We start from the raw sequence: 19,348 nt of genomic DNA on the forward strand, positions 1-19,348 counted from the left end.
ATACTTTCATTTCGATATTGTTGATTTGTTGTTTCGTCTTTCTTGTATCGGTCCTTGTCTCCGCTGCATATGTTAGGATAGGTCTTACTGTTGTCTTGTATACTTTTATTTTGCTTTCCGTGGTCAGATATTTGTTTCTCCATATGGTTTCTCGGAGGCAACCACTTACTCTTGCCGCTTTTGTTGCGTGTGTTGTGGTCTCTGTTCTTATATTCCTGTCACTAGTGATCTCTACTCCTAGGTAATTGAATTTCATTACTTGTTCTACAATTTTGCCGTCTATTTCTAACTTGCATCTACGCGGCTCTTTACTTATCACTATACATTTAGTTTTTTCTATTGATATTCTCATATTAAGTTTATTTGCTGTGATATTGAAAGTGTGGAGCTGCCTTTGTAGGTCATCCTCGTTATCAGCAATTAGTACTGCATCATCGGCATAGCATAGTATCGTGATTTTATGCGCTCCCATGTGGTATCCATGTCATTTTCTTACTTCGTGAATTATTTGATTCATCACCATATTGAATATCAATAGGTTGAGCGAGTTTCCTTGGCGGATTCCTCCTTTCAGTTCTATGCGTTCCGTATCATTTCGTTTCACCCTGTCAAAAGCACTTTTTAAATCTACAAAGCACATGTATGCTGGTTTTCCATATTCAATAGACTTTTCTACTATTTGCCTGATAATAAAAATTGCATCTATTGTGCTGCGGTTCTTTCGGAAGCCTTGTTGTTTATCTGCCATGTTCGCTTTTTCCTCGATTTTATCTCTTATGACTGCCGTCAACGATTTTAATGTTCTGTTCATCAGACTAATGCCTCTATAATTTTCAAGATTTTTCGAGTCTCCCTTTTTGAGTATCGGTGGCAGGAGACTTTCCTTTCATTCCGCTGGTACTACTCCGATATTTATTATATCGACAAATAATTTTAGGAGCAATTTGAGTAGTGTTCGTCCTCCATATTTTAGCAGTTCATTATTTATCTTATCATGACCAGGTGCTTTTCTATTTTTTAATTTTTTTATTCGTTCTTGTAGCTCTTCTTCTGATATTAGTACTCTATCGTGGGTTTCATTAATGTTTATATCTCTGTTCTCTTCTTCTCCTTCTCCATATAATTTCGTGAAATGCTCAGTCCATTGTGTCTCCGTAATGTTATCTATCCGTACAAATTCATTCATTTCTGTTTTTTGTCTCCTTATCATCTTCCACACCTTTTTATGGGATCCATAGAGGTCGTATTCCATATCTTTGGTAAATTTCTTCCAGTGTTCTTTTTTGATGTTATCTATTTCTTGGTTTACTCTATTCCTGATTGTCACGTAGTCGTCTCGTGCCTCCGGTGTCTTCACTCTTTTGAATGTTAGGAAAGCTTGTTTCTTTTGATTTGCTAGTGCTTTCACCCTTTCGTCGTACCATGGAGTTTTGTATTGCCGTTTATTTCTGTTGACTTTTCTTAAGACTCTTTCTAGTTTGTAATCCGTTAGGTAAACTGTTTCCAGTTTTATTGAACTCGTATTAAACTCATGTTTATTTATGATATATGTACCAGAAGACTGGAACGTAGGTATAATTGTACCTTTTCACAAGAAAGGAGACAAAACAGGTTGTGATAACTACAGAGGCATTACCCTGCTAAACGTGACATACAAAATATTGACTACATTCTTTACGATCGACTGTGGGGATATTGTGAAACCATAATAGGCTAATACCAATGTGGGTTTCGCAAAGAAAAGTCTACTATCCATCAAATATTCCTTATAATCTTTGGAAAAAACATATGAATATGGAATTGATACTCATAATTTGTTTGTGGATTTTAGATGTGCCTATGACAGTGTGGACAGAAACGCATTATATAAAGCCATGGTAAAATTTCGCTTCGTTGACTACCAAAAGGCATTTGATTGTGTAAGCTGGATAAATCTGTGGTCAATTTTAATAGAAATGGGCGCACCAATGCACCTGGTGACACTTATTAAAAATCTGTACCAGTCTAATATAGCGACAGTACGACTAGATCAGAAGTTCTCAAACCAATTCAAGACCGAGAGAGGTGTTAGACAAGGATGCGTGTTGTCACCTGACTTATTTAACATTTATGGTGAACATGTCATGAGGATGGTTTTAGAAGGATGGGCCGGTGGAGTAACAGTAGCTGGTAAGAAAATCTCCAATTTAAGATTTGCTGATGACACTACACTTATAGCAGCAAATGAGCAAGAAATGTTTGATCTTCTGCGAAGAGTTGAGTACGAAAGCAATAGAGTTGGTCTGAAAATCAATAAAGCTAAGACAAAAATAATGGTGGTCGACAGATTTGACACTATTCAACTGACTAACATATTACAGGAATACCAGATAGTAAACACCTTTGTCTATCTCGGGTCTAGTATAACTAACGATGGTAACTGTGAAGCAGAAGTTCGGAGACGTATTGGTATGGCAAAAAATGCGATGAGTCGCCTAACTATAGTTTGGAAAGAAAGATCTATCTCTCAAAATATCAAGATGAGACTGGTGAATGCCCTTGTATTCTCAATATTTCTATACGGAGCAGAGACTTGGACTCTTCGCGCATGCGAGTGCCAAAAAATTGATGCCTTTGAGATATGGTGCTGGAGAAGAATGCTGCGCATACCTTGGGCAGCTCATAGGACAAACGTTTCCATTCTAAACCAACTCAATATTAAAAAAAGGCTGTCCACAATATGTCTGCAACGAATTCTGCAATTCTTTGGTCACGTAGTTCGCAGAGGTGACGACAGTTTGGAGAGATTAATTGTTTCTGGAAACGTTCCGGGGAGAAGATCAAGAGGACGATCACCAACTAGATGGTCTGACCAAATAAAGCATTCAGCTGGAAACTCATTCTGCGAAGCTTTTAGAGCAGCTGAAGATAGAGACCAATGTAGAAACATTGTTAGGAATATTGGAAGAAATCACGATCCTCAGTAATGGGGAAACGACAGGAGAGAGATGGTAAAATTTAATATCCTAATACACTTAGTGAGGTTGGTGAAAGCAACACTCTCAACAGTCGAGGTAAGAGTTGAGTAAGAGTGTAAGGTTAGAGTGCAGAATGGAATATCAAGAACTTTCCAGACACAAACCGGACTTCGACAGGGGGATAGTCTACGATATCGTGCCTTTTATTCAACATTGCCCTAGAGAAAGCTATTAGAGAATCTGAAATAACAACAAGAGGGACCATTATTAATAGGAGTGTACAAATACTAGCGTATGCAAATGACATTGATATCATAGCAAGAAGAAAGGCGGAACTGGTTAAATCGTTCACGGCATTGGAAGCAACAGCAAAAAGAATGGGGTACAAGTTAACACTAATAAAACTAAGGTCACAAATAATAATCAAGTAGTAGAACCTGAAGATCTAACGGTTGGAACATATACTTTCGAAGGAGCAAGAGAGTTCGTATATCTAGGCTCACAAATTAACCAAAGTAATACAGTAACTGCAGAAATTAACAAATATATATCTAGCAAGTGGTGGACACTTGCTTTGAAGTGGTGGACAAATTCACATACTTAGGCTCAATGATCACCAAGGAGAACGTCATGACGGAAGAAATCAAGCGAAGGATAATCCTAGCAAACAAATGCTATTTTGGACTGAGTAGACATATGAGAAGAAGCAGAAACTTAAGCCAAAAAACAAAAATAACCATATACAAAACCCTTTTACAACCAGTGTTGACATATGGATCAGAGACATGGACATCTCCAAGGCAGATGAAAACCTTCTGCTTATATTTGAACGAAGGATCCTGAGAGGAATATTCGGTGGCATCTGTGAAAATGGTATTTGGAGGAGGAGGTACAACTACGAGGTATACCACAGATATAAACAAAAATTTGGTGATCAAGACGTAGTATCTCTTATAAGAATAGGAAGACTAAGATGGGCAGGACATCTAGCAAGGTCACAGCAGAACAACCCTCCTAGAAGAATCCTTATTAGAAATAGGGGTAGGCCAAACCTCAGATGGAAGGATGGTGTAGATGAGGATGGCAGAAAAATAGGCGCAGCAAACTGGCAACCTTAGCAATGGATAGGACTGGCGTAATAGACTGAGGAAGGTCGAGGCTCTTTCATAGGGCTGTAGCACCATTGATGATAATGATATATCTAGCAAAGTATTGGATTAAAGAAACTTTTAACGTCAAACATAGTCACAAAAATAACAAAAATATTGATATACAGATTTCTAATCAAGCCCGTGCTCACTTACGCGTCAGAAACGTGGACGATAACAAAAAGTGATGAAGAACGGTTAGGCTGTTTTGAACTTAAAATCCTCAGACAGGATGCCTCTTATATGCTAGTCATTGTTGTACCTTTTGCATTTCTTTTGTATGGTAGATATATATGATGACTTCCATTCTTCTGGGATTTCCGCTCCATTAACGCAACTTTGGAAAAGTTGGGCTAGGCTTTAATATAATTTTACTGTGCCGTATTTTATTAGATCAACAGGGATTTTTCCTGCACTAGGTAACTTGTTATTTTTTAACGATGGACTTCTATCTCTATCTCTTCTACTTCTTTTGCTGTTATTGGTTTAGATGAGGCTAGGTTTATATTACGGGTTTCGCTATTATCTTTGAAATCTGGTTTGTATTCATTTAAAAGTCTTTCGAAGGACTCGTCTCAGTTATAAGATGTAATGGGTGATATTATATTTCTTTTCTTTTCCTCTCGTAGTAGTTTTAATCTCCAACTTTCTGTGTTTCTACGTCCTACTAGATGGGAATTTATCATGATACACTTTTGTTGCCAAGGTTTTTTTTACGACGTATCATTTCGATACGACTTCGCATTTTGGCTTGTATCTCCCATATATCAGTTTTTCAGCGTCGTGCTTTGCATTAAATAATTCTTCTCTCATTTATTTTCTATTTCTCGATCTATTTCTTCATTTCACTAATACGAGATTCTTCTTTGGTTCTGAATTTGGTGTCCAATGGCTTCTGTTGCTGGCTCCTCCATGTACATTTTGATATGGTTGTAATGTTCTTTGGTATTAGTGAATTGTTTAATTTAATCGTTTAATTGTTTATCTTTTGGTGCAGTATATTTCTATATACAGGGTGTAACAAAAATACAGATCATAAATTAAATCACCTATTATGGGACCAAAAATAGTTCGAATGAACCTAACTTACCTTAGTACAAATATGCACATAAAAAAAGTTACAGCCCTTTGAAGTTACAAAATGAAAATCGATTTTTTCGAATATATCGAAAACTATTAGAGATTTTTTATTGAAAATAGACATGTGGCATTTTTATGGCAGGAATATGTTGAAGAAAAATTATAGTGAAATTTGTGCACCCCATAAAAATTTTATGGGGGTTTTGTTCCCTTAAACCCCCCAAACTTTTGTGGAAGTTCCAATTAAATTATTATTGTGATACCATTAGTTAAATTAAATATTTTTGAAACTTTTTTGGCTCTTAGTATTTTTTCGACAAGGCAGTTTTTATCGAGTTGCGGCTTCTTTTCTAATATGTTTACATAAAGATTTTATGGGGGTTTTGTTCCTTTAAACCCCCCAAATGGTTGTGTACGTTCCAATTAAACTATTACTGCGATACCATTAGTTAAACACAGTGTTTTTAAAACTTTTTTGTTTCTTTGTATTTTTTCGATAAGGCATCTTTTATCGAGATGCGGCTTCTTTTTTAATATGGTTCAAAATATACCTAAAAATGTAAATCATAAATAAATTTTCCTATTATTATCAAGTCTCCATATTCGTACTTGGCCATATACAAATATGTGGTGGATTTGACAAATATGCAAAATATCTCGATAAAAACTGACTTTTCGAAAAAGTACTAAGAGGCAAAAATTTTTTTAAACATTGTGTTTAACTAATGGTACTACAATAATAATTAAATTGGAACGTACACAAAAGTTTAAGGGGGTTTAAAGGAACAAAACCCCCATAAAATTTTTATGGGGTGTCTAAATTTCACTATAATTTTTTCTTAAGATACTACTACCATAAGAATGCCACATGTTCATCTTCAATAAAAAATCTTTAATAGTTTTTGATATATTGGAAAAAATCGATTTTCATTTTGTAACTTCAATGGGCTGTAACTTTTTTTATGTGCACATTTGTACTAAGGTAAGTTAGGTTCAATCGAACTATTTTTGGTCCCAGAATATGTGATTAAATTTATGACCTGTATTTTTGTTACACCTTGTAATTGTCTCATGCTTTCTTGCTCTAGGCTCTTTAGGTTGTATCTCTTTTCTGATAACTTCATTTTATATTCTTTAAATTGTTGTGGTTTCGTTCGCAATTTTCATTTCATTTGTTCACATTAGTCTGGTACCATTATCATTTCCAATATCCTCATCAAATGTATCTGACTGTATTGTGTTATTTTCTACCTGTCCTACTGTTTAAGTCTTCCGTGATTATGATTTCCCGCACTGTGCTCACTTCAGTAATTTCTCAAAGAAATCGTCTTTAACGCTGACCAATGCATCATCATTCACTGCATATACTCCTTTAATTGTTAATTTGTATCCACTAATTATTAGGTTCATTTTTATCAGTATCTTATTTACGAAGTTTCTTGCGTATCATATAGCTACTCCCTGTTGATCGTTTTTGTCCTTGGTACTTCACTGTAGAAGTAATCGAATTCTCCAATGTTTTCTGATCCTTGACACTTTCGTTTTGTTTACGTGATCACTGTAATATCGCATGATCAATATGTTCAATTCGTATATTACTTCGTTTATTTTTGTGTTAAAACCTTGTATGTTCCAAGTTCCAAAATTCATTACCCTTTTTCGCAGTGTGCGTTGTCGTTCATTCATCAATCCGTTCCGAGGCATTTTTATTGATTTTGTTACATTGTAATTTTTGTACTTCAATTGTTATAAAAAATCTGCTCTTTCCTTTATCTGCATAGCTGGACAAATTAATGGATTTATGTGCATAACTTTTGGATCCCTTTTAAAAGATTCGTAATGCAGTATATCACATAATTTATTATCTTTTTAACTTCAAAGACTTCTTATTATCTTGTCAGTTGTGGACTATAGAGTCAAAGACTACTTCTATGTTGTTGTGGACTATACAGCCAAACAAGATCAATTCTAAGCTTTCATTCGTGGATCAAGAATTATATTGATCTTTCATCGAAATGTCAAATATAACATATTTTAATAGAAATTGTGATTCATTCCCATTCAATACTGTAGCTAATATTATTTTAGGTATTTCACGACAAAATGAAAGATTCACAACAAGAAATAAAATCAACGGTGACGGTGAACACATCTGAACTGGCAGCGAAAGCTCAAGAAAGCAAACAGGATGGTAAAGAGGGAGATAAAGTTGCTAGGAAATCTGATAGTAAATCAAACGGAATCATGATTTCGCCTGAACTAAGAGATGAACTAGGTGAAAATGTAGAAACAAATGCTCAAGTTCTAGCCAATATACGTTTGGTTTCCGGAGAAGATGGAACACTAAACTCAACTGCGTCTTCCCTAGAAGATTTGTTAGCTGAAAAATCCGAAAAGCAAAGAGACCGGGAAGACCAAAACGGTCTGTCTAATAAAGTGTTGATTATGCAGCCGATATTAAGGTTTTTGCAGTTGTTGTGTGAAAACCACAATGCGTCATTACAGAATTTATTACGAAACCAAAACAATAAAAGTAATTTTAACTTAGTGTCTGAAACCTTAATGTTCTTGGATTGTATTTGCGGATCTACGACGGGAGGTTTGGGCCTGCTTGGTCTGTATATAAATGAAAACAACGTTGCACTGATTAACCAAACTTTAGAAACTTTAACTGAATATTGCCAAGGACCTTGCCACGAGAACCAAAACTGCATAGCTACTCATGAATCGAACGGATTGGATATTATAATAGCATTAATTTTGAATGATATTAATCCTCTTGGAAAAACTAGAATGGATTTGGTTTTGGAACTCAAAAATAATGCGTCCAAGTTATTGTTAGCTATAATGGAAAGTAGAGGTGACAGTGAAAACGCCGAGAGGATTTTATCAAACATGATCCCTAAGCAATTGGTCGATGTTGCGTGTAACGCTTTCCACCAAGGAGATGTGAAGGAAACCGTTGACGATTCTGATGATATGGTATCTCCAAGAGACGTAGGTCACAATATTTGGATATTATGCCACCAATTAGCTCAACACAACAAAGACTTGGCGTCTTTATTAAAACCAGCGGAAAACGGAGAATCCAAAACGCAAAAGGCTGTATCGTACTATGCTCCTCATACTGCACAAATTGAAATCGTCCGACAAGATCGTACTCTGGAACAAATAGTCTTCCCCATACCAGAAATCTGCGAATATTTGACTGAAGACACTAAAATTAAAGTCCTTAACACTGCCGAGAGAGACGACCAAGGATCCAAAGTCGCTGACTTCTTTGACAGAACTGAACCCATGTTCAATGAGATGAAGTGGCAAAAGAAACTCAGAGGTAAGTGGTGACTGTTTTTTATACTCCGGTCAAGTTGCACATCCGAGGTTACAAAATTCACAGCTAGCTGAAAATTGGCAGGATTGTTCAAAATACCATCATAAAGAAAATCTAACAAGTCCTCATCGATCCGACAAGAGGGAAAAAAATTACTCGGAGTCAAAGGTCACAAAAACGGGTTATTCGCAATTTGCAAACGAGTTATTCTAAAAAAATAACATTTTCTTGGAAACATTTTTGAAGCATTTTTGATGTATGTTATCAACTTCTTCTGGAGCGAATTTGATAGGTATTTCTAAGTACTTGGACAAGTAGGTACTTAGTAGTATAATAGTGTCTTCTAGTAGCCTTCTAGTTCTAGTATTCTATTTTATATTAGCTTCAATTTTGACAATGAAAACTTATTTTTAAAAACTTATAATTTTTGAGTTATTTATGAATAATAAAATATAAAAAAAATTTAAGAAACGCATTTCTTTAGTTACGAGTGACTAAAATTAAAAATATTGTAAAAAAATCAACCAAAAAGCAAAAAATAAAAAAAATTAAAAAATCTAACACATTCGTCAAAGAAAGACGTGGCGCATCTTCCTCTAATAAAAGGTTTTCGCCCCACGTTTTTCTTTAACAAATGTGTTAAATTTTTTCTATTTTTTTATTTTTTGCTTTTTAGTTGATTTTTTTATAATATTTTTAATTTTAGTCAGTCGTAACTAAAGAAATGCGTTTCTTGAAAATTTTTTTTCATATTTTTTTATGTCTTACACTTTTCAAACATTCTAATATATCGTCATGTTTATTAAAATATGTATAAAACATATGATGTACAAACATGAAAAGTAGTAGAAATAGGCAAAAAATTTGAAACTTTATTGTTTATTTATGAGCATAACGTATACAATTAACGTAAAAAGTGAAATTATGTATAGTTCATATAGTTAGCTACAATCTGTAAAAGTTTCAAGTTTCTTCATTGTAAACAACAAGCGAATTTAAGCATTTTCCGTTAAAATCGTTTTTTATAACAATTAATAAACAAAAAAATTTTTTATTGACTATTCGTGTATTGTTCCCGCGAATGCGTATGTCAGTCAAATTAACGTTCAATGATTTGACCCAAACGATTGAACTAAAGAAAAGCGTTTAAAAACCGCTTTAAAACATCCATTTTTTTCACGAAATATTAAAATATTTGATCTTTAATAACTCAAAACGTATTAACTTATTTCAATATCTTTATATAACAAATTTTGCTTAGAATTTGTCCCTCTATCGATTTGTGGAGTTATTTTTAATAAAATAATTTTCACCCCCGAGAAGGTGTGGTATCCACCCTCAGGGTAAAAGCGCAAGGTTATGTCACTTTTATTTCTTGAGGTATCCTCTAACCACTCACCAATTTTCGTGAAAATCGATGGAGGTTCACTGAAATCGAAGGTAATAGTTGCTTTTTACCTTCAGTGACTTCAGTATACAAAAGAAATTGCAATTCTAGGATTTAAATGCGCGTATTTTGCGAGATCATCAAATATTAAACGATATTTAGTCGCCAAATAATTAACTTAATTCATTTGAAGTACAATTCTCTCTTAAGCAGGGAAGATGGGGTGGTTTTCTTGCGACGGGGTTGTAGCTCAATAATCGAAATGCACGTAATTTAAGAGTTTATTCTTAGAACTTATACGTTATACAAATTATATCCGCGATACGATATATTTTAATTTTTCTCAGCACTAAGGGTTGTTTGGGTGGGGGGTGAAGGAGATGAGCTCAAAAATCGAAACTATATCACTCAAAAGCTCATAAATAGCTCGTAATTCTGCCGCAAAGATAGATTCAATATCCCTACTCAGCCCCCCCCCCCCCACTAAAATATTAAATTCCTGCCCAGTGTGACGAGCTCAAAATTTTTAATTTGCGGAATATGAGCACATAAATCAGCGCTATTCGTTTTTTAATTTTTGCAAGTGGACGGAGGGGGGCAGCTCAACAGGGGTTACCAATTTTTCACCTAGCTGCGAATTATTGTAACCTCACACCTATTTGTGGGTCTAACTAGACCGGCTTATAAAATTTGGAGTAATTTTTTGCTTTTAGCACAACCTGTATTGTTTTGGGTCAGTAACTATATGTCTCTATGGAGTAACATCCTGTTCAACTGTGCCGTACTTATTAACCTCATCGTGGCTTGTTTTTATCCATTTGATAACATTGTTCCAAGTAAGTATTTGTAAACACAAAGAGTAGGAGGAATTACAGTTTTTTTTTTCTTAATTTTGACTTTCCAGCCATTAGCTCCACAATATCCGTACTTATTTGGTTTGCCATGCTATCCTCATCTGCAATAGTAGTGACACTCCCTAGAGAGACGGGAATCAGGACGTTAGTAGCATCAACAATTTTACGACTGATATACTCACTTGGTCCAGAACCCACACTTTGGTTATTGGGCACTGTGACAATTTTATTGAAATGCATACATCTAGTCAGCATCATGGGAAACCACGGTACTCTTACTAAAACTTACCAGCAGATTTTGACCGATGCGGAGTTGTTGTACCACCTAGGATATCTGATTTTTTGTATCCTAGGACTTATCATGCATCCGTTTTTCTATAGTGTTCTAGTAAGTATAAATGTCAGAAATTTTACACAGCTTGAGGCCGGTCATCCATTGGAAGCGTAGTCGCGCGACTCGTAGGTAGCGCGTATACGTCCGTGCATGTGCGATCATGCGAGTGAGCGACTGATATCATCCACTGCAGGCGACTGTATACTACTTAGTTCGCGACTGTCAAACTTACTGCCATCAACAAAAGAAAGTGTATTTTTGTGAATAGCGTGTAAAATATACATAGAAAGCATAATTTGCAAAGGAATAATTTATTACACAAATATGTATGTTATTTATTAACAACTTTAAAAAGGTTGGTACCTTTATACAATGGCCTCCCCTTTAACGGGAATTGACTCTTCCATATATTGGCGATGATGCTACACTGCTTTGCAATAAATATCTGTGCAGGTATTTTTGATATTGTATTAATTTTCGATAATTGTGTTATTTTCGATATGGAAATTGATAACGAAAAACTGATTAGTGCCGTTTATGAAAAGTCTCCGTTGTGGAACATGAAAGACAAGAGATATCATTCACGTGATGTTCAAAGGAAATTGTGGCCGAAAGTTGCAGAAGAAGTAGGTGCTAGTGATAAGAGTTTTTTAATATTATTATTTTATAATATAAATATAATTACAATGTAAACGAAAAATAAAAAAATAGAGCGTGGCACTTGCAGAATGCCAACAGAAGTGAATACTTCTTATAGTTTTGGATTAAAAAAATTTTCGAAAGAATTTTTATTTGAAATGTTTACAATAATAAACGTCTTACATCTAAACCAAGTAAATATAAAGTTACATTAATATTTTGAATTATTTTTATTAACAAATTACTTAATGGTTTTTTTTTTCAATTTGGCGAAAAATTTTATTAAATACTGATAAAGTATAGTAAATATTTCGTGTAAAGTACCCCGCACAAACCTTATGGAAATTAGGTCCCAGTGGGTTTCGCTTATACTTTGGGAAAATACTCTTTGAAGCATCCTGATAGAAAGTTCTCATGGGCACAACTCAATCGTATAAAGGATTTTCAAGATATAGAGGCACAAACTCGGAAAATTATAAGATTTACTGGGTATTCCAATTCCCTGAGTTACTGGTTATCTGGTAATATGTACAAGTTTGGATCAAGGAAAAGTACTAGTAGTCTAGTATTTTTTCCTGGCTATCCAATGATGACCTCTACTTTGACCTTGACCTTCAACGGACGTCATCTTCTAGAGTTTCGAAGGTTTTCGGCATTAAATTGGTATAAACAGATTACTCATGGGCTTTGGGATCGCTAAACACGAATATGCCATCAGAATTGACCTCCGGAGGACGTGGTGGCAACGGCCACTGCAAGGGACGTCATCTTTCAACGAGTTTCAATGGTTTTCGGCATTTAATTGATGCAAATGAATTACTGCAGGGTTTTTTGAGGTCGCTAAACACGAATATGCCACCAGAACCGACTCCCGGAGCACCTGGTTTCCAAGGTCAATGAAAGGCGCTCCTGGAGTTTCGAGGGTCTTTGGTACTACATTAATGCAAACGGATTAGTTATAGGTTTTTGGGGTTGTTGAACAAGAATACGTGATCAGCATAGGCACAGCAGCACCTGGTGCCTAAGACAGGTTATCTTCTGGAGTTAAAAACCTAAGAGTAATCTATTTGATTCCTCCGAAACTCCAGAAGATAACCTGTCTTAGCCTCCAGGTGCTCCTGTGCCTGTGCTGATCACGTATTCGTGTTCAGCAACCCCAAAAACCTATAACTAATCCGTTTGCATTAATGTAGTACCAAAGACTCTCGAAACTCCAGGAGCCCCTTTCATTTACCTTGGAAACCAGGTGCTCCGGGAGTTGGTTCGGGTGGCATATTCGTGTTTAGCGACCTCAAAAAACCCTGCAGTAATTCATTTGCATCAATTAAATGCCGAAAACCATTGAAACTCTAGAAGATGACGTCCCTTGCAGTGGACATTGCCACCACGTCCTCCGGAGGTCAATTCTGATGGCATATTCTTGTTTAGCGATCCCAATAGGCCATGAGTAATCTGTTTATATCAATTTAATGCCGAAAACCCTCGAAACTCTATACTCTATAAGATGACGTCCGTTGAAGGTCAAGGTCAAAGTAGAGGGCACCATTGGATAGCCAGGAAAAAATCCTAGACTACTAGTACTTTTCCTTGATCCAAACTTCTACATATTGCCAGATAACCAGTAACTCAGGGAATTGGAATACCCAGTACATAAATCTTATAATTTTTCGAGTTTGTGCCTCTATATTTTGAAAATCCTTCATACGTAGATTACAACAAATACAAAGAGTATTTTCCCAAAGTATGAACTGGACTGTCCCACTGGGACTTAATTTCCATATTAATTAAGTCCCACTGGGACTTATTTCCATAAGGTTTGTGCGGGGTACTTTACACGAAATATTTACTATACTTTATCAGTATTTAATAAATTTTTTCGCCAAATTGAAAAAAAAAACATTAAGTAATTTGTTAATAAAAATAATTCAAAATATTTATGTAACTTTATATTTACTTGGTTTAGATGTAAGACGTTTATTGTAAAAATTTCAAATAAAAATTCTTTCGAAAATTTTTTTAATCCAAAACTATAAGAAGTATTCACTTCTGTTGGCATTCTGCAAGTGCCACGCTCTATTTTTTTATTTTTCGTTTACATTGTAATTATATTTACACTCACCGGCAGAGAAAACGGGCACCCCAAAAAATGGGTCATTTTTAATGTCTTGTATTTCCTAAACCTGATGTCCGATTTAAGTAATTTTTTTAATATGTTATAGCCTTATTCTTTATCCATATCGCTGTAATAATATTGTTGCTAGACAGGTACATTGTCATTGTATACAGGGTGTACGAATCAAACTGTGTTTTTTTCTCAAACTTTGGAACACCCTGTGGAATATTCTAGCTTTTATAAAATACTGAAATTATAACCAAACTATAGCCTCAGGTTTTCTTAATATTCTGTTTTTTGATTCATTCGCTTATGTTGGATAATAAAAAAGTTAAGCACTTTAACAACTACCCCTGTTTTTCGTTAATACAGGGTGTTTTTAAATAAGTACCGCAAACTTTAAGGGGTAATTCTGCATGAAAAAATAATGACAGTTTGCTTTATAAACGTATGCCCGCAAATGCTTCGTTTCCGAGATAGGGGGTGTTGAAATTGTTCTTACAAACTGACGATTTATTTATTTCTCTAAAACGGTTTGTGATATGCAAATAAAATTTGGTAGATTTTAAGAGGTAGTTATTGCGCATTTTTTGGCATACAATTAAGAATTTTATGTTCACCATTGGCGTGCATACGGGTATAAATATTTTAGATATATCCCGTATGCACACCAATGGTGAATATAAAATTCTCAATTGTACGCCAAAAAATGCGCAATAACTAGCTCTTAAAATCTACCAAATTTCATTTGCATATCACAAACCGTTTTAGAGCAATAAATAAATCGTCAGTTTGTAAGAACAATTTCAACACCCCCTATCTCAGAAACGAAGTATTTGCGGGCATAAGTTTATAAAGCAAACTGTCATTATTTTATCTTGCAGAATTACCCCTTAAAGCTTGCCGTACTTATTGAAAAACACCCTGTATTGACGAAAAACAGGGGTGGTTGTTAAAGTGCCTAACTTTTTTATTATCCAACATAAGCGAATGAATAAAAAAACAGAATGTTAAGAAAATCTGTGGCTATAGTTGGGTTTTAATTTTAGTATTTTATAAAAGCTAGAACATTCCACAGGGTGTTCCAAAGTTTGAGAAAAAAACACGTTTGATTCGTACACCCTGTATACAATGACAATGTACCTGTCTAGCAACAATATTATTACAGCGATATTGATAAAGAATAAGGCTATAACATATTAAAAAAATTACTTAAATCGGACATCAGGTTTAGGAAATACAAGACATTAAAAATGACCCATTTTTTGGGGTGCCCGTTTTCTCTGCCGGTGAGTGTATATTATAAAATAATAATATTAAAAAACTCTTATCACTAGCACCTACTTCTTCTGCAACTTTCGACCACAATTTCCTTTGAACATCACGTGAATGATATCTCTTTTCTTTCATGTTCCACAACGGAGACTTTTCATAAACGGCACTAATCAGTTTTTCGTTATCAATTTCCATATCGAAAATAACACAATTATCGAAAATTAATACAATATCAAAAATACCTGCACAGATATTTATTGCAAAGCATCAACATGAGATTACCAGCGACTAATCCCATTCTAGGGCCCGGCCCGGTCGCTCAAAGTCATTTGCAATGGACGTTGTTTAGTTACATTTTATTTGTTAGGATTAGTCGCTTCTATACGGGCGTATACGCGCTACCTTCTAGTCGCGCGACTACGTTTCCAAAGGACGACCGGCCTTAAAGTCGACCGCAAGTTGAGACGTTGCTTGGTGAGGCAATGTGAAGAAAAAACTGTAGCAGTCAGTAGAATCAGCAGTATTATTGGTGTAAAACTTACTTCAGTTGTGTTTGGCATATAAAAAATTATTGCATGCAGTTTTAGACATATCTGACAGTAGCCAGGATTTTATTAGCCAAATGTGTAAATGTTCTGAGAAAGTCTGATTCCTTCCGTAAAAAAATCCGGTTTATAGAGGCGCACAAAAGATTTCTCGAGCTTTTTGGGGAATTCTACATTAAAAATTTCGCTATCTTTTCAAGCCTTTCGCTGTATCAGTCCATCTCACACAGTAACTGCAGCTCTTCACCAATGGTAGGCTGCTGATCTTTCAACCCGTACAAGCGACCGCACGTTTTGTTAAACACTGACGAAATTCTTTGACTTTGTAGGAGCCACAAAGAAGTCCAGGTATTTCTCTAAACTTCAAAGACAATGGAAAGGTTGAAGTTTTCATATGAAGGTAAAATAAGTAAACGATGTGTTATATCGGATTAAGAAACTACTATATAGGATCCAAAAATTGTCCACACAAATCACCAAATGCCTGCTAAAACGCTACTAAAAAAGCAACATCAAAACATAGCTAATTGAAAACTGATTTTCAGTGAGTTTATGTCAAATTATACAGATACATATTACAAAAATAATATTCGGCGTAACCACCCAAATACAAAAACATCTTTTTACCATTCAAGAAGATGTCATTGAAGGTCAGTCTGTCGCCCAAGACCACACACCTGACACCAATTGTAATGAAAATTAGTAACATATGTGGACATTAGTGAAGAAGCTGTGACCCAAATTTTGCAAGAACTGAATATGAGAAAAAGTTAAATATTATGATTATGGGACTAAGCTACAATGCGAAAGAATGTGCCAAGCTTGTGTTTACATTGCTAACTATGGAACATCATTATCGATACTTTGCAGATTTAAGATCCGGGAACCGAAAAATGGAGCTGATTTAGAAAAATACGAGTTTTGCACGTATATACTTGGATTGCATCAAAAGTGACTCAGACATGAATTTTCAATTTGACGCTGAAACCAACCGGCAATCCAACCAGTGGATTTCCAAATTCTCCAAGAATCAAAATAGAAAAGTAGAAGTTAAAATGCAAAGCAATGAAAAGTGCTTTCTTCGATAGCTCACATGGAATGGGTGCATCGAAGTGATGTAGTTAATCAATATTATTATTCAGAAGTACATATATGACTAAAAATTTGCAAAAAGATACTGGAAATATGGAAAGACTGAATCTTCCATCACGACAATGGATACTCTGTCAAGGACTATTTAACCAAAACTAGTACACAATCTTGGAGCCGCCGCTTTATTCACCACATTTAATACCCTGCGATTTATATTTCTATCAGAGAAGAGTGCTCTGCACAAGAGATTTGAAGTTAGATCTAAGAGTTAGGTTGGCTAGGTGCTAAGTTTTCTCGACTTTGTTTTATGGAATGGAAGCTTGGACCTTGAATGCGGCATCAATGAAAAAACTGGAATCATTCGAGTTGTAGATGTATAGAAAAATCAATTTTATACGAGGTATGTAAAAAAGTGAATTTCGCTCAAGATAATAGAATAAAATACGTTTATTTTTCACAATATCGAAAATTGTGATTATGAAAAGTTGTTTAGAATTAAAAAGTATGTTCCAATATGTAATTACCTCTTTCTAATTGAAATATTTTGAACTATAAAGGTACTTTACTCTTGATCAAAATTCATCTTTTTGACATACTTAGGTACCTCGTATACAATTGATAAAATTTGATATAAGATGGTTGTATTTTAGGTTTTAGACCATGCAGAACTTTTTATAAAGAAACAATTTTTTTTCGTAAAATTAATAAAAAAGAGTTATAATAATTGAAATAACTGAAAATAATGTTTATCAATTTAAGAAAAATTTTCAAAAAAAAAATTTTAATTAGAAATATGAAATTGCATATTAGAATATAGTTCTCAATTCCAAACAAATTTTCACTAGTAATACCACTAGAGGTCAAATTATTTCCGGAAATTTTTTTGAGATCATGAATATTTTGAAAATTTCCCGAGTCGCAGACGAGGGAAATTTTCTAAAAATATTCATGATCAAAAAAAAATTTCCGGATATTAATTTGACTTCGCGTGGTATTCGGTAAGAAAATTCCACACCAAATTTACATTTGAAAATCCAAAGCTGCATGAACAGATTAATAGCGCGCCATAGCTTTGTCAGCAATTATTTAGGCTTTCAAATTCGTAATTTCTACTCATTGTAGTTGCATGGGAATGCCATTTCAAGATAGAAAATAGTGTATTCTTCAATTTTACATAAGTTTTGAGTAACTACAAGTGATAGAAAATGAATCAAAACTAAATTATGTAAACAAATAAAAACCAGTCTGTCAAAAATGTTCTGTTATTGTAAACGTCAAAAAATTTCCACTATAATTCGCTGTTGGGTACCCCACGAGCAAAAAATTTCCGATAAAATACCTCCGTTGCCATGGTGATCTGTCAAAATAACGTATTTTGATTGGTTCAAAATTACAGGTGTGGAATTTTCATAATAACAATTTTCAATATTGTGAAAAATAAAGAGCTGCTTTACTCTTTAGCGAAATTCATATTTTTTGACATACCTACCTCGTATAATATTCATAAAATTTAATATCTGATGGTTGACTTTTAGGTTTTAGACCATGCAGAACTTTTTATGAAGAATAACTTTTTTTTCGTAAAATTAATAATAAAAAAGTTTTCCATATGGTTCCAACTTACAGGGACAATACTGTATAATAAATTAATTTTTTTTTTCATACTGATTTGATGAGAAGCACCTCCAGGTGGTATTGTTTGTTCAGCTTCTTTTTCCATGGCAAAATACTTCACCAAAATAGCCTCGGAAAGAACTATGTATATATTGAGTATTCGCATACTCAACTTGCGGCCGATAGAACAAAGATCCTGGAAGCTTACACTTTCACAAACTTAAACACTTAACATCCCCATTGTATTTTTTAGCTATTTGATGTTGTGTATCGTGAAGAAACCCTATTGAATGTGATCCGTTCCGTCACTAGAAATGGTCGATCGATAGTTTTAACCGCAGTCTTAGCCTTAATTCTAGTATACATGTTCTCTATTATTGGATATATGTTCTTCAAGAATGATTTCATAGTTAGTGTAAACAAAAAAGGTAAGTACAATCAGCCAAAATCTGCAAAACTTTATTGTTACTCAAGGAAATCAATTATATGAATTAATCTGTATTTTATAATCTCTAATTACAAAACAAAAACTTGCAGAAAAACTTGCTTATTCTTAACCATCCACTCCTATCAATACCACAAATAACATCAGGTTTTTCTCCTTATACATATAAGTGAAATTTCTAAAAAATATATATCAAACCTTTTCTCTTCCACAGTTGATAACTTCAAAATATCCTTTAAGTCACACTTTAGGATACTTCCTAATTAACACCGAAGACAGGAAGAACACTTTAAATAAGAGTTATTATTATTGGAAATCTTTTTCGGAACATAGGAACTTGTAATGCAATAAGTTAGATTCTTGATTTGCAATTAACTAGTGTACATTTCAAGACATGTAACGGTCCCAATGTTTTTATCGTCGTATAAATATATCAGGTCCGACCCTGTGTGACGAATAAATTAAACGTATGGTGTTGCGTAATTCTTTTCCCCATATTACGATGTATTTTTCGTTGCCCGTTCAAGTATCAAG

The 19,348-nt window shown here is 34.4% G+C and overlaps 1 protein-coding gene across 9 annotated transcripts in view; it reads left to right on the forward strand.

The window, feature by feature from the left end:
* LOC114335612 (inositol 1,4,5-trisphosphate receptor) overlaps positions 1-19,348 on the forward strand; it is a 258,085-nt gene that overhangs the window by 195,857 nt on the left and 42,880 nt on the right. For all 9 annotated transcript variants that reach the window (XM_050641294.1, XM_050641298.1, XM_050641300.1 and 6 more), the window contains 4 exons: positions 7,274-8,519; positions 10,617-10,739; positions 10,808-11,145; positions 18,623-18,797. In XM_050641294.1, coding sequence (XP_050497251.1) covers positions 7,274-8,519; positions 10,617-10,739; positions 10,808-11,145; positions 18,623-18,797 — 1,882 coding nt within the window. The remainder of the gene's footprint in view (positions 1-7,273; positions 8,520-10,616; positions 10,740-10,807; positions 11,146-18,622; positions 18,798-19,348) is intronic.

Source organism: Diabrotica virgifera, chromosome 10 (genome assembly GCF_917563875.1).
Source record: "Diabrotica virgifera virgifera chromosome 10, PGI_DIABVI_V3a".
Lineage (NCBI taxonomy): Eukaryota > Metazoa > Arthropoda > Insecta > Coleoptera > Chrysomelidae > Diabrotica > Diabrotica virgifera.